Source organism: Carassius auratus, chromosome 27 (assembly GCF_003368295.1).
Source record: "Carassius auratus strain Wakin chromosome 27, ASM336829v1, whole genome shotgun sequence".
NCBI classification, from domain to species: Eukaryota; Metazoa; Chordata; class Actinopteri; order Cypriniformes; family Cyprinidae; genus Carassius; species Carassius auratus.
In genome coordinates, this window is record NC_039269.1 from 11940512 (window position 1) to 11956742 (window position 16231).

General features: G+C 37.1%; 1 protein-coding gene across 1 annotated transcript; it reads right to left on the reverse strand.

The window, feature by feature from the left end:
* Positions 1-3085: 3085 nt before the first annotated feature.
* Positions 3086-9506, reverse strand: LOC113046398 (noelin-3-like). The gene is made up of 6 exons (XM_026207255.1): positions 9074-9506; positions 6331-6474; positions 5622-5777; positions 5069-5288; positions 4846-4952; positions 3086-4246 (listed from the first exon to the last, which is right to left on the reverse strand). The coding sequence occupies exons 1-6, from the start codon at positions 9140-9142 to the stop codon at positions 3569-3571; spliced, it is 1374 nt and encodes a 457-aa protein (XP_026063040.1). The 5' UTR covers positions 9143-9506; the 3' UTR covers positions 3086-3568.
* Between the last annotated feature and the right edge of the window lie 6725 nt (positions 9507-16231).

Genomic DNA, 16231 nt, shown 5'->3' on the forward strand with positions numbered 1-16231 from the left:
CTTTTCATTAACCCCCCATTAAAATATGGCACATAGTCTTAGAGTTTATACTTGACTAACTGGGGCGCAGGACAGGAAGCATACAGACTGGCTAAACCAACTGTCTGCTAGCCGCCTCATGTCACAGAAGACAGTTCATTCTCAGCACATAGAGACTCTTTCACCTAGATATCACACTATAGAGACTTTGTCTGTTCCCCGAACTAGTAAATACAAAAAATGTCCAAACCAATTTAGGAGCAACAATTTAATTGAGGTTCAACAAATAAAAAACACATGCAATATGGATAAACAAATGATAAAACTTGGCTTATTAAATATCAGGTCCCTTTCTACGAAAGCACTTTTTGTAAATAATATGATCACTGATTATAATCTAGATGTGCTCTGTTTGACAGAAACCTGGCTAAAACCTGATGATTACATTATTTTAAATGAGTCGACCCCCCAATATTACTGTTATAAACATGAGCCACATCCAAAAGGTAAAGGGGTAGGTGTTGCTTCAATTTATAACAATGTTTTCAGGATTTCTCAGACGGCAGGCTTCAAGTATAACTCATTTGAAGTAATGGTGCTTCGTATAACATTATCCAGAGAAACAAATGTTAATTGATAAATCCCCTGTGATGTTTGTATTGTCTGTCTGTCTGTCTGTCTGACTATTATCAATTCCTCATTGTCATTAGGATATGTCCCCAAAACCTTCAAATTGGCTGTTATTAAGCCTCTCATCAAAAAACACAACTTTACCCCAAAGAACTCGTTAATTATAGACAAATCTCTAATCTCCATTTTCTGTCCAAGATACTAGGAAAGGTAGTATCCTCACAATTATATTCCTCCCTTAAAGAAAAATGGTTTAGACCATATCATTGTACTGAGACTGCTCTCCTTAGAGTTACAAATGACCTGCTCTTATCATCTGATTGTGATTGTATCTCTCTATTAGTGCTATTGGATCTTAGTGCTGCGTTCGACACGATTGACCACAACTCATAAACTAGAACACTTTGTTGGCATAAATGGAAGTGCATTAGCATGGTTTAAATCGTACTTAAATGACCGCCATCACTTCGTAACAGTGAATGAAGAGGTATCATATCGATCACAAGTGCAGTATGGAGTACCTCAAGGCTCAGTACTAGGGCCATTACTCTTCACGCTTTACATGTTACCCTTTGGAGATATCATCGAGAAACACGGTGTTAGTTTTCACTGTTATGCTGATGATACTCAGCTCTATATTTCTTCACGGGCCGGCGAAACATACCAATTTGAAAAACTAACGGAATGCAAAGTCGATATAAAAAACTGGATGACTGGATGAGTAATTTCTTACTTCTAAATTCTGAAGAAAAAACCCCAAAGGTGTTAATTATAGGACCTAAAAACTCTGCATGTAATAACCTAGAACACTGTCTAAGACTTGATGGTTGCTCTGTCAATTCTTTGTCATCAGTTAGGAACCAAGGTGTGCTATTTGATAGCAATCATTCCTTAGAAAACCAAGTTTCTACTATTTGTAAAACTGCGTTTTTCCATCTCAAAAATATATCTAAATTACTGCCTATGCTCTCAATGTCAAATGCAGAAATGTTAATCCATGCATTTATGACCTCAATGTTAGATTATTGTAATGCTTAATTGGGTGGTTGTTCTGCATGCTTGGTAAACAAACTCCAGTTAGTCCAAAATGCAGCAGCTAGAGTTCTTACTAGAACCAGGAAGTATGACCATATTCCCCCTTTTTTTACATATCACGCTCAAGCTCTCTGGTATTAGTTCACCTGTTAGCTCTTGACCCCTGGGTGTCGAAGTTACAGGAGTACTTTGTAGAGATTAACCAGGCCTTGTGTGATCTCAGGAAGCTCAGCCCGTCTTAGCTTTGGGTTGTTGTTAACTTTTGTGTGTGCATTGGTTGCTCATAGAAGTTTGATACTTTTAGTCGTTCCACTACATTAGCATGGCATGATTATACTGTGTTCCCAAATGTGTGTGAAAGGGAATGTACTCGATTACTAATGTAACCTCAGTTCCCTGAGATATGGAAACAAATACTGTGTTGCAAGCCATGCAATGTAGTTGCACGACTCAGTCATCGCTTCAGTCGAAGGAACCTGAGAATTCTGTGGTTGACGCTCGCTTATATAGCCAGATGCCCCGCCCATTCTCCGCTGCCTAGCCATTGGTTTGTTTTTAATACATTTCACTAACCAATGGCCATGCAATTTCACTGCATGAATGAAAAATGGCTTCAGTTCAGGAGAAAAAAAGGCTTTTTCCCATTTGCGTCTAGCAAGACACAGTATTTGTTCCTTTATCTCAGGGAACTGAGATTACGTTATTAACCGTGTGCATTTTATCTGCACATTCTGAATCTTCATCTCTGTCTTTTATCAGGGAGATGAATTCTGAATGAGTAATAACAGAAGACATTTTTTTTTCTCTGATCATTATCACTAAATGAAAAAAAAAATCACTTTCATCAGTATCAAAAGCAAAATCACAAAGACCTCTGAACCTTTAGAAGTTCTCTCATCCACAAATTTACTTCGGCAGAAAAAAGAAAACAAACAAGGCCTTTGTTGAATTACATCTAGAAATATGAGGTATAGAAGTAACATTATTGAATACTGATACTAAAATTAATTATTTTCTCAATCTGTAGGTATATAAGTACACAGAAACAACGCCAAACCATGAACACTTAAAGTAGCATTTTTTAATTGTAATTACACTGTACAATGTCAGCTTATATATATATATATATATATATATATATATATATATATATATATATATATATATATATATATATATGTTAGCTTTAAAGGGCCAGTTTACCCAAAAATAAGGATTCTGTAAATATTCACCCTCACTTTATTCCAAACTCTGCATGTTTTTCTTCCCTCTGTGGAACATGAAAGAAGACATTTTAAAGAATACTGGGAACCAAAGAATATTAGAGCTCAGTGATTTCCATTTTTTAGATATTAGTTTTTTATATATTTAGTTCTAAAAATATATTTTTTTGGTATTCCACAGAAAAAAAGAAATCCATAAAGTTTTGGAACAACACAAAGATGAGTAAATAATGACCAATGCTTATTTTTGGGTGAACAATTCCTTTAAATGTAAGTCATAAAAATAGCTGAAAATATCTTCTTACTCTTCTAAACATTGGACAAGCTAAAACCAAGAAACAGTTTGATAGATCAGTATGTAATGTCCTTAATAATTATTTTTATTTAAAGTTTCTAAGTTACTAGTTAAAAGTGTTTGTTACATTCTTTGAAGAATCGAGTATTATAGCTGAACACCACTGCTACACACTGGAAGTTGCACAAACAACATTTAAATAGAGCTTTAAAAGTCCATGAATATCCTTATCTGAGACCGAGTTTGAGTTTTTACCCATGATTGTTTACAAATGGAAGAGTGCAATGCTGACTGACATCTCCAGAGGCACTCATCTTTTGATTAAAATATATAAAAGCCATTATTTCACAGCAATACTACGGTGATTACAGCATCAACGTTTTCCTCTCACCTCAGGGTAGATCCCTCAGGATTCGTCATCAGTTTTAATAATGTGGAACAGCGTGACGTTGAACAGTACCTGGTGGCCATTATTCCAGCCATACAGTGCACGATCCCTGGCGTTGTAATCCAGCATGGACATGTGAAAGTATTGGTTATGGATTGGGATGTCCATGTACTCATAGGTAGATGTTTTGGTGGAATAAGAGTAGTATACCTTAGCACCGGTCAGGTGGGAGTTGGTGATGTACAGCGTGCCGCAGATCATGAACGACTCACCTGCATTTCGTTTGGAGTACTCTGTGTTCCAAGAGTTTAGCACCTGGATGGTCAGAGGATCCAGCCGGCTGATCACTATATTCCCTGCATTCTGATTGGTGGCATAGATGGCCCATAAACCAAGCTCATCGGCCATCAGGTCAATGTCGGAGAATCCGCCCCAGGTGTACGGGTAGACGTTGTGGAAGCCAGCGGACTCAAGTGCTCGTTGGGTCATAACCCGGCCACTTTCAAAGCTATATCTGACAATGATGTTGCTCTGGTATTTGTTGTAGTACAGGGAGCCATTGTAGACCACGTGATTAGTTCCTGCCCAGTGGAACGGAAGGTTGTAGGTTCTTGACTCGACCCCAGACACAAAGTCACTAACTGATTTGTACTCACGGACAATCTTGTTGTTTGTATAGCTGTCCATGTACCAGACCTGCATTAGAACATTACAAATGTGATAAATAACAGTTGAAACTTGTATTTGTATGCATCATTTAAACAGCACAACATAGGAAGTAAAACTCCATACAGACATTGATTTTTATAGATTAACCCTTTTTAAGACACCTCACCATGAGTTATTCTTCAGCAGAAGACATAATTCAGTGTTACATGACAATCTAACCTAAAATGTCGAAAAATGTGTTTAACAGCTGCATGGAGTGCACAAACCATCATATTGAAGTGAGAAATTATATACATTAATACAGTTAAACTTATATTAATATCAAAGCAGAATTTTCTGCATCCATTACTCCAGTCCTCAATGTGACACGATCTTTCAGAAATCATTCTGCTGACTAGGTGCTCATTTTTATTAACAATCCAGATTTATTTTGTAAACCATGATACATTTTATTTTATTATACATTTATTATTTTTTTTTGTATTATTTAAGTTTATAAGTTGTGATTGATCTCAGAGCTGGTTGGTTTTGTTCATGTCTTTGAACTGTTTATTTAAGTTATTTTTTTATGAATAAAAATAATGAAGAAAAAAACTGTTCCTGGAAGAAATGTCATAGATTATTACCTTGTTGTTCTTAGGTGAAGCCTGAGGGTCTGTCATCCAAGCTCCAAACCTCGTTCCTGATGTCTTTACAGTGATGGGCCCCATGATTTTCATCAGCTTACCACAGGCTGACACAATGAAAAACGACAAGTAATGTCAGCTATTATATAAGCATGCCAACACACCTTGAACTTTAAAGGAACACGTAACAGGTCACACAAGAAAATACCATGTTTCAACTTACTTAGTTTGCTCATACAGTTCCTCAGTCTTCCCTCTAAGCCGAGGACCTTCTGCTGGAGCTCCTCATAATCATATGCTCCTATCTCCTCCTGTATAGCAGTCAGCACCAAAGAAAGGTTCCTGATCTCCTCCTTGAACTGGGAAATGAGTGTGGCGTCAGTCTTGTACTGCTCCAGCACTGGAATCAGTGGCTGCAGTTCGTTCATCTTCCCCTTCAGCTCCTGCAAGACCAGACACACATTTAAATAAAAATCACTTGAGGGGAGATTTGCTTATGCAAGACTGTTGACTGCGAGACTCTCTAAACAATGACATGTTAGAGCAAAATGATATAAATAAAAACATGACCTTTAGAGGTTTACAGGATTTCCAAGAATGCTGAACTGCATGTGGCCTTTTCAAATGTTTGTGAATAAAGACAAGAAGCTTATAAGTGGGATTTTATTCTTTATTCTTGGAGAGTAATGGCAGGAATGTGGCTCTTTCAAACCACTCTGTTCGTATGAGAAAGGACTATTGATTTCCTCTGAGGCATGACTTTAATGGTAGCCCACCTGAAAGTTTTTAGTCAATAATGTTCTTCGGTTCGACTCGATTTGTCTGAACTTAGATCGGAGTCCTTTCATCTGGCTCTCCATTTTCATGACATACTGGAAGTCCCTCTGGGTCCTCAGGTTCAGCACCTCGATTGATTGCGACATGTTCTGAATCTGAAGAGAGGAAGACGGGCCGAAATGAAGTTAGGATCCATTAATCATTCTTTGAACTGCAAAAAAGGAAGATGCGATAGATTTAAATGATATTTTCAAATGGTGTAAATCAGCCCTGACACCATGTCTCCAAGGAATTCTGCATTTCCATAACTCCACTCAAAGCAACCCAAGCAAAGACGGAGAGATCTTAGAGACATACCACAGCTGACACATTTAAAACTTCTTTCACTATCATCCACCAAACAAAGAAAGACACAAATGGGCCGATAACTATTGCTGAATTTTTACAGTAACAGAGAAGAAAAACGTAGGAAGAAGAAGCAAGGGGGGGGGGCCTAAAACACCCTTCAGGCCTTTTTGCATTACCGTCATCTTTATGCTCCTCCACAATCATCTGCAGAGAAGCCCGTGGCATTCTTAATAGATGACAATGGCGTGCAGTCGAGCATAATGCTTCCAAATTGCTAAAATGAGAGCTTTTGTTATCTAAACCCGATCTCAATATAAAGCGACTTTAGAGTTCTTAGACACACATTTTGTGCACACACACCTTCTCCAGTAGCTGGCGGAGCTGTCTGCTCTTTGCGTCTCTGGAGCACAAGTTCTGTTCTGGTGCCACCACCGTACAAATGCAGCGGCCGTCGGCATCCTGTGCTGAACTGTACACCTGCCAGCCTTCCTTTGGTCTGATGGTCTGTACACAAATACACACAAGCATGCATGGCATATCTTGGTGTCTTCTGTTTACAATTTAAAATTCTAAATGGCATTCTTAATGCAATGTATTTTAATGACATATAATGCAACATAATCTGATTTCCAAGCCTCCAGCATGCTTTAAGCAGCAGAGTGATACTGAAATGTGGATATTTATTGAGAACTACGATAAACTTGCATGGCACACTATTCACTTCCAGTGCTTCATTTTATTATGCCTTTTCAGTCTATAACTTATTTCATTTGTTATATTGAAAGATGATTGAGTAAATATGCTAATCATTTTTAAATATGCCTATCATTTGTTTTGTGCGTAAATCTGGGAGTCTATGTTTTTGTTAAAATTAATAGCCTGCCTCAAATTTCTTTGATTCCACAAGCATGTCTCTTATTTATAATGTCCAGCTATCTGGGTAAATTGATTTTAAAGACAGGTCAACCCAAAACAATAGCTACAAATGTATAGTGAGTTAATCAGGCCATCCATTCATCAGAGAAGATTTTGAGAAATTTAGCCTTACATCACTTGCTCACCAATGGATCCTCTGTAGTGAATGGGTGCCATCAGAATATGAGTTCATACAGCTGATGAAAACATCACAATAATCCACAAGACTCCCAGTCTTAAAAGTCATGTTAACTGAGAAGCTGTGTGTGTGTGTAAGACACAAACAAAAAATAAGAACATTTTTAACTTCAAACTGTCACTTCTGGTTAAATGCATGTTATTGATTTCTCCAGAGAAAAAGTAATCTCAGCTGAATCAGGAGAGAAATATACATACTGAAGGACAAGCACAGTTTAAAAACATAAACAGTAATAAAACATATGTAGGTGGATTTTGATTTGAGTGTACAACAGAAGATTGTGTATTAAGCAAAAACACCTTAACAATGGATAATGGATGCAGCTTTTCTCTTCACACTTTAATTGCTAACATTAATTCCTTTAACTCTTTGTCTCTGACTCTATAAGACTCCATGGCTTCATTTGATAAATAATTTAATAAATTCACAGGAGAAATACCATGCAGTTACTGTGTATTCCACTCAACATTCATTTCGATTCACACTGATTCATCAGAATTCTGAAAGCAATCCAAGCACACGACACTAAAACATGGCAGACCATAAATAGCATGATTTGACAACAAATATCACCCTATCGCAGCACCTTCATGATAAAGACTCTCTCTGCATTCATCCCCCAAAATTTCCCTAGATTGTCTGCAACAATAAAGGGGATTTGTAAAGACCCACATTCATTTTTTTTCCACTCTCGCAGCGGGCTCTGAAAGGCCGGCTCTGGGGACTAGCCTTTAACAGGCGAGCTGAAAAAGAGAGTTCTTTACACACTCTGGCACATTTCCTGATGCTGCTGCAACTAACAACTAACTGCAATTTCAGCAAATTGTAACATATCCAAGTTAGACGGGTACTTCCTGCTAGTTCACTGCCATTATGGAATATGAGCAGAGGGATTCTGCTCCTCAAATAAGACCTGCAGCTGGGTTTATTAAGACTGGATGAGAGATCCTCATGACACTTTCACTGATACTATGGATTTCTTTTATTTCCAGTCACGGATTGCGTGAAATTCATGCAGTTATTTGGGTGTCACATGACAAATAATTGGCCATGCATCCAAATGCAGCTCTGATCTTGACCCAGTGCTAAAATAGACCCATTAGGGATTGTGTTCAGATTAATAGTAGTGCTGAGAATATACTCCAAACGCTGAGGAAGAAAAAGCATTTGCTAATTTAAACATTTTATCATTACCATATACTGTAGATTACTAATGAACTCTTAATTTAACAAAATATACTACTACTATATTAGTATAACAATATTTTAAATTAGGTTATTGGAATATCCATTTTGTGTACATACAATACAGTACTGCATTCAATTATAGGTTTCTCCTAATGTAGTAAACATCCATCTTAATTGGTTTTAGTGTAAACATAATATCTTCTAGTATAATAGTTGTAGATTGGAAATGAAATGAAACTATGTGGAGAAAATGCAAATCTCATGATAATTTCATGTACACGTACCTGTACATCACGAACACTGTATCACATGTTTATTATTGTACTGGAAATATATGTTGCATTTAACTAGATACGTTATACAAAGTGTTACCAAAACGGTTAAATAAACGCATTCAAAGCCAATTCTCAATACAGGCGGATGTTTAGGAACCTTTCTAACAACTGCAGAAATTGTCCATTAACAATTTAATGTATGGCACATTCGCTACAATAAAAAGGTCTAAAAATATTTGACCATTTGTACTGCAATCATAGAGAAAGTTATATAAAATCAGTTGTTTAAAGTATCCCACATGTATCAAGATTTTCACGCAGCTTAGGTTTTATTTCATTTATGTTCTCTTTCTCTTTGAGTTTGCCATTAAAAGGATATTATCGCATAAGTAGATCTCACTGAACATATCACTTTTGTTTATCACTTTGCAGATATTCCGTTCCTATGACTCAGAGGTGTAGTAGGAGCTGGACTCCAGACATGTCAAGTTTGTGTCTGTGTAAAGTCAGGAAGCACAGCACTCACCGCGGAAGGGCAGTAGCCGAGCAGAGCGAGAAAACACAGCGGTTTCAGCACCACGAACAGCGCCCGCATTCTGCCTCCAGTCTCCCTCCTACGTCTCTCTTCCAACCTGCTTCACTCTCCGATGTTTCAGATCGAGCTTCTTGTCAGTATCTTGGGATCGGAGACCCTCGATAGAGCCGCAGAAAGTGCGTGCGCTGTCATCGTCGCTCCGGGCGCAGAAAAGTTTGAGAGATGTGTGGAGACTCTCAGCGGATATTACATCATTAGAGCATTACTGTGCGGGGTTACTCATTCATTACCCGAACTAAAATACATCCAAGAGTAAATTAAAGAGCTACAATCACGACATTTATATCTGTACAATGTCAATAAAGATTAAACATAATCAAAATGTCCATTCGATGTTGCTTACTATAAAGATAGAAATCGTAAAGAATGCTGCAAAATTAGCGGGGTCAAGTTGGTTTTGTTTTCGATATTCGTGACACATTCAGCGGTAAACGCCAATAACTCCAAAACGAATTGCCCTAAAAAAATCTAAGCAGTGTGACCGCCAAAAGGGCAAAGCTGATCATGTTTCACATCCTTCTTTTTCTATATTTTCCCTCGATATAATAAGCACGGCCCCGTGCAAGCCGTGGCAATGTGCAAAAAGCCGGGAGAGAACGCTCTCAGCAGAGCCTTCAGTTAGGGACCGTGGGGAAAGTGCAAACTTTCTTCGTTTTTTGCTATAGCTCAGTAGGTGTTTTTGTAATAGCTTTTTAGATAAAGGGCATATAGACATGAAACCAGTGTCAATCAATAAAGGGAGAGAGTGGACATTTTTCACATCTTTTCATTTTACCCCAAGTGGCTAATAAGGGAATTGCATGTCCAAATTTAACCACCTTTTTGTAATAACGTTCTACAGCAGGGACACAGAGACATGAAACCAGTGTCAATGAATAGAGGGCGACAGTTGTCATTTTTCACAACCTTTCATTTTACCCCTACTGGTAAAAACAGTAATTGAATGTCCAAAATTAACCTTCGTTTTGTAATAACTTTCTACAGCAAAGAGACAGACACATGAAACCAGGTTCAATCAATATTGGGAGACAGTGGACATTTTTCACAACCTTTCTTTTTACCCCTACTGGTAGAAAAGGGAATTGCATGTCCAAAATGAACCTTCTTTTTGTAATAACTTTCTACACCAGGGAGACAGAGACATGAAACCACTGTCAATCAATAGAAGGGGACAGTAGACATTTTTCACAACCTTTCTTTTTACCTCTACTGGTATAAAAGGGAATTGCATGTCCAAAATTGACATTCTTTTTGTAATAACTTTCTACAGCAGGGAGACAGGTACATGAAACCAGTGTCAATCAGTAGAGGGAGAGAGTGGACATTTTTCACAACCCTGAATTTTACCCCTACTGGTAGAAAAGGGAATTGCATGTCCAAAATTAACCTTCTTTTTGTAATAACTTTCTACAGCAGGGAGACAGACACATGAAACCAGTGTCAATCAGTAGAGGGAGAGAGTGGACATTTTTCACAACCTTTCGTTTTACCCCAAGTGGCTTATTAGGGAATTGCATGTCCAAAATGAACCTTCTTTTTGTAATAACTTTCTACAGCAGGGAGACAGAGACATGAAACCACTGTCAATCAATAGAAGGGGACAGTGGACATTTTTCACAACCTTTCTTTTTACCCCTACTGGTAGAAAAGGGAATTGCATGTCCAAAATTGACATTCTTTTTGTAATAACTTTCTACAGCAGTGAGACAGGTACATGAAACCAGTGTCAATCAGTAGAGGGAGAGAGTGGACATTTTTCACAACCCTGAATTTTACCCCTACTGGTAGAAAAGGGAATTGCATGTCCAAAATTAACCTTCTTTTTGTAATAACTTTCTACAGCAGGGAGACAGAGACATGAAACCACTGTCAATCAATAGAAGGGGACAGTGGACATTTTTCACAACCTTTCTTTTTACCCCTACTGGTAGAAAAGGGAAATGCATGTCCAAAATTGACATTCTTTTTGTAATAACTTTCTACAGCAGGGAGACAGAGACATGAAACCACTGTCAATCAGTAGAGGGAGAGAGTGGACATTTTTCACAACCCCTTTTTTTACCCCTACTGGTAGAGAAGGGAATTGCATGTCCAAAATGAACCTTCTTTTTGTAATAACTTTCTACAGCAGGGAGACAGAGACATGAAACCACTGTCAATCAATAGAAGGGGACAGTGGACATTTTTCACAACCTTTCTTTTTACCCCTACTGGTAGAAAAGGGAATTGCATGTCCAAAATTGACATTCTTTTTGTAATAACTTTCTACAGCAGTGAGACAGGTACATGAAACCAGTGTCAATCAGTAGAGGGAGAGAGTGGACATTTTTCACAACCCTGAATTTTACCCCTACTGGTAGAAAAGGGAATTGCATGTCCAAAATTAACCTTCTTTTTGTAATAACTTTCTACAGCAGGGAGACAGAGACATGAAACCACTGTCAATCAATAGAAGGGGACAGTGGACATTTTTCACAACCTTTCTTTTTACCCCTACTGGTAGAAAAGGGAAATGCATGTCCAAAATTGACATTCTTTTTGTAATAACTTTCTACAGCAGGGAGACATAGACATGAAACCAGTGTCAATCAGTAGAGGGAGAGAGTGGACATTTTTCACAACCCCTTTTTTTACCCCTACTGGTAGAGAAGGGAATTGCATGTCCAAAATGAACCTTCTTTTTGTAATAACTTTCTACAGCAGGGAGACAGAGACATGAAACCAGTGTCAATCAATAGAGGGAGAGAGTGGACATTTTTCACAACCTTTCATTTTACCCCAAGTGGCTGATTAGGGAACTGCATGTCCAAAATTAACCTTGTATTTGTAATAACTTTCTACAGCAGTGAGACAGAGACATGAAACCACTGTCAATCAATAGAGGTGGGACAGTGGACATTTTTCACAACCTTTCTTTTTACCCCTACTGGTAGAAAAGTGAATTGCATGTCCAAAATTGACATTCTTTTTGTAATAACTATCTACAGCAGGGAGACATAGACACGAAACCAGTGTCAATCAATAGAGGGGGAGAGTGGACATTTTTCACAACCTTTTGTTTTACCCCAAGTGGCTTATTAGGGAATTGCATGTCCAAAATTATCCTTCTTTTTGTAATAACTTTCTACAGCAGGGAGACAGAGACATGAAACCAGTGTCAATCAATAGAAGGAGACAGTGGACATTTTTCACAACCTTTCTTTTAACCCCTACTGGTAGAAAAGGGAATTGCATGTCCAAAATTGACATTCTTTTTGTAAAAACTTTCTACAGCAGGGAGACATAGACATGAAACCAGTGTCAATCAATAGAGGGAGAAAGTGGACATTTTTCACAACCTTTAATTTTACCCCAAGTGGCTGATTAGGGAACTGCATGTCCAAAATTAACCTTCTGTTTGTAATAACTTTCTACAGCAGTGAGACAGAGACATGAAACCAGTGTCAATCAATAGAGGGGGACAGTGGACATTTTTCATAACCTTTCTTTTTACCCCTACTGGTAGAAAAGGGAATTGCATGTCCAAAATTGACATTCTTTTTGTAATAACTTTCTACAGCGGGGAGACATAGACACGAAACCAGTGTCAATCAATAGAGGGGGAGAGTGGACATTTTTCACAACCTTTCGTTTTACCCCAAGTGGCTTATTAGGGAATTGCATGTCCAAAATTATTCTTATTTTTGTAATAACTTTCTACAGCAGGGAGACAGAGACATGAAACCTCTATTAATCAATAGAAGGGGACAGTGGACATTTTTCACAACCTTTCTTTTTACCCCTACTGGTAGAAAAGGGAATTGCATGTCCAAAATTGACATTCTTTTTGTAATAATTTTCTACAGCAGGGAGACATAGACATGAAACCAGTGTCAATCAATAGAGGGAGAGAGTGGACATTTTTCACAACCTTTCATTTTACCCCTAGTGGCTGATTAGGGAAATGTATATCCAAAATTAACCTTCTTTTTGTAATAACTTTCTACAGCAGTGAGACAGATACATGAAACCAGTGTCAATCAGTAGAGAGAGAGAGTGGACATTTTTCACAACCTTTAATTTTACCCCTACTGGTAGAAAAGGGAATTGCATGTCCAAAATTAACCTTCTATTTGTAATAACTTTCTACAGCAGGGAGACAGAGACATGAAACCAGTGTCAATCAGTAGAGAGAGAGAGTGGACATTTTTCACAACCTTTCTTTTTACCCCTACTGGTAAAAAAGGGAATTGCATGTCCAAAATTATCCTCCTTTTTGTAATAACTTTCTACAGCAGGGAGACATAGACACGAATCCAGTGTCAATCAATAGAGGGCGACAGTTGTCATTATTCACAACCTTTCATTTTACCCCTACTGGTAAAAAAAGGGAATTGCATGTCCAAAATGAACCTTCTTTTTGAAATAACTTTCTACAGCAGGGAGACAGAGACATGAAACCACTGTCAATCCATAGAGGGGGACAGTGGACATTTTTCACAACCTTTTTTTTTACCCCCTACTAGTAAAAAAGGGAATTGCATGTCCAAAATTAACCTTCTTTTTGTAATAACTTTCTACAGCAGTGAGACAGACACATGAAACCAGTGTCAATCAGTAGAGGGAGAGAGTAGAGATTTTTCACAACCTTTTTTTTACCCCCTACTGGTAAAAAAGGGAATTGCATGTCCAAAATTAACCTTCTTTTTGTAATAACTTTCTACAGCAGGGAGACAGAGACATGAAACCAGTGTCAATCAATAGAGGGAGAGAGTGGACATTTTTCACAACCTTTCATTTTACCCCAAGTGGCTGATTAGGGAACTGCATGTCCAACATTATCATTCTTTTTGTAATAACTTTCTACAGCAGGGAGACAGAGACATAAAACCACTGTCAATCAATAGAGGGGGAGAGTTGACATTTTTCACAACCTTTCTTTTTACCCCTACTGCTAGGAAAGGGAATTGCATGTCCAAAATTAACCTTCTTTTTGTAATAACTTTCTACAGCATGAAGATAGACACATTAAACCAGTGTCAATCAATAGAAAGAGAGAGTGGATATTTTTCACATCTTTTCATTTTACCCCAAGTGGCTGAATAGGGAATTGCATGTCCAAAATTAACCTTCTTTTTGCAATAACTTTCTGCAGCAGTGAGACAGAGACATGAAACCAGTGTCAATCAATGGAGGGGGACAGTGGACATTTTTCACAACCTTTATTTTTACCCCTACTGGTAAAAAAGGAAATGGCATGTCCAAAATTAACCTTCTTTTTGTAATAACTTTCTATAGCAGTGAGACAGAGACATGAAACACGTGTCAATCAATGGAGGGGGACAGTGGACATTTTTCACAACCTTTCTTTTTACCCCTACTGGTAGAAAGGGGAATTACATGTCCAAAACTAACTTTCCTTTTGTAATAACTTTCTACAGCAGGGAGACAGAGACATGAAACCACTGTCAATCAATAGAGGGGGACAGTGGACATTTTTCACAACCTTTTTTTTTACCCCTACTGGTAGAAAAGGGAATTGCATGTCCAAAATTAACCTTCTTTTTGTAATAACTTTCTACAGCAGGGAGACACAGACATGAAACCAGTGTCAATCAATAGAGGGGGACAGTGGACATTTTTCACATCCTTTATTTTTACCCCTTAATGACTTTTCTTCAACAGTTTTGATTCAAAATACTGGTTGATCAAAACATACTTTAACATTACGACAGAAATTTTTATTTAGTTATATTCATTAACTTTCAGTAGTTTTTTTTTTCAACACATTATTTGTATTTATTAATTTATTATTAGTATGTACTGTAAGTATACTATTATTTCTGCACTACTAGATCATTAAAATAATTTAAATAATGTTTTTAAATAGTTACAAGTTTTGGTAGTTTTTAAAAATAGGTCTAATTTGTTAACACTATTTAATGCATTACTATACATTAAATGAATATGAACAATATTTATCAATCTTTTAATGTTTTAATGTTACTTGATTTATTTTTGTTCATGTTGATTCACGGTACATTAACTTATGTTAACAGATACACAAATGAAAGTTAATAATGTATTTTTAGTATGTAATTATAGAATTAATACTATAAAACATATTGTTCAAGTTAACATGCACAGTTAAGTACTGTTAACATATTAAAGGAACATTCCACTTTTTTGGAAATAGGCTCATTCTCAAACTCCCAGTTTATACCATTTTTGAATCCATTCAGCTGATATCAGGTTTTAAGACCAGCAGCATGGCATTCAGAAATGACCAAAGAGTATGGATATTTTTCCTATTTAAAACTTTCCTCTTTTGTAGTTATATTTTTTACTAAGACCGGTGGAAAATGTAAAGTTGTGATTTTCTAGGGCGATATGATTAAAAACTATACTCATTCTGGTGTAATAATGAAGGAACGTTGCAGCCATAACATGAGCGCAGCCATTGCAGTGATATCACTGCAGTAAAACTCAGCTTATTAACTCTGGGGGAGTTGGAGAATGAGCATATTTCCAAAAAAAGGGGAGTGTTCCTTTAAACCTTATTGTAAACCATTATCAAAGGTTTATATTTTGTTGTCTGTGTGCATGGTGTTTAACCATTTCATTGCTGTAACCCTTAAAACCAGACTGCCAAATGGTTAATATCAATGCATGCACACCTAGTGACTTGGGCTCATCATTGCAGCTTGAATCATTTTGTACTTTAATGTAGTAATGGCATTTTCCACCAGGGAGATGTAAAAGCAGTGTCAGTTAATAGAGGGAGACAGTGATCAACTTACACAACCTCACATTTAATCCTTACTGTTGCATAAGGTAGTTGCATTTACAAATTGTACCTTATTTACATCCTGACAATTATGAAATTTATGTAATGCAGAATGATCCTGTTAATACTGTAAACTAATTTGAAACGACAACAGCCAACAGTACAATAGCCTTTTTGAATGAACTGGTATTTATACACTGATCAGAAATTTATCCTGATTTTAAAATTTACTGATTTTAACATTTATAAGGAGCTGATCAAAACAAAAAACAACAACAACAAAAAAAAAACATTCAAGAGTAAACAATATATTTTAACACCTA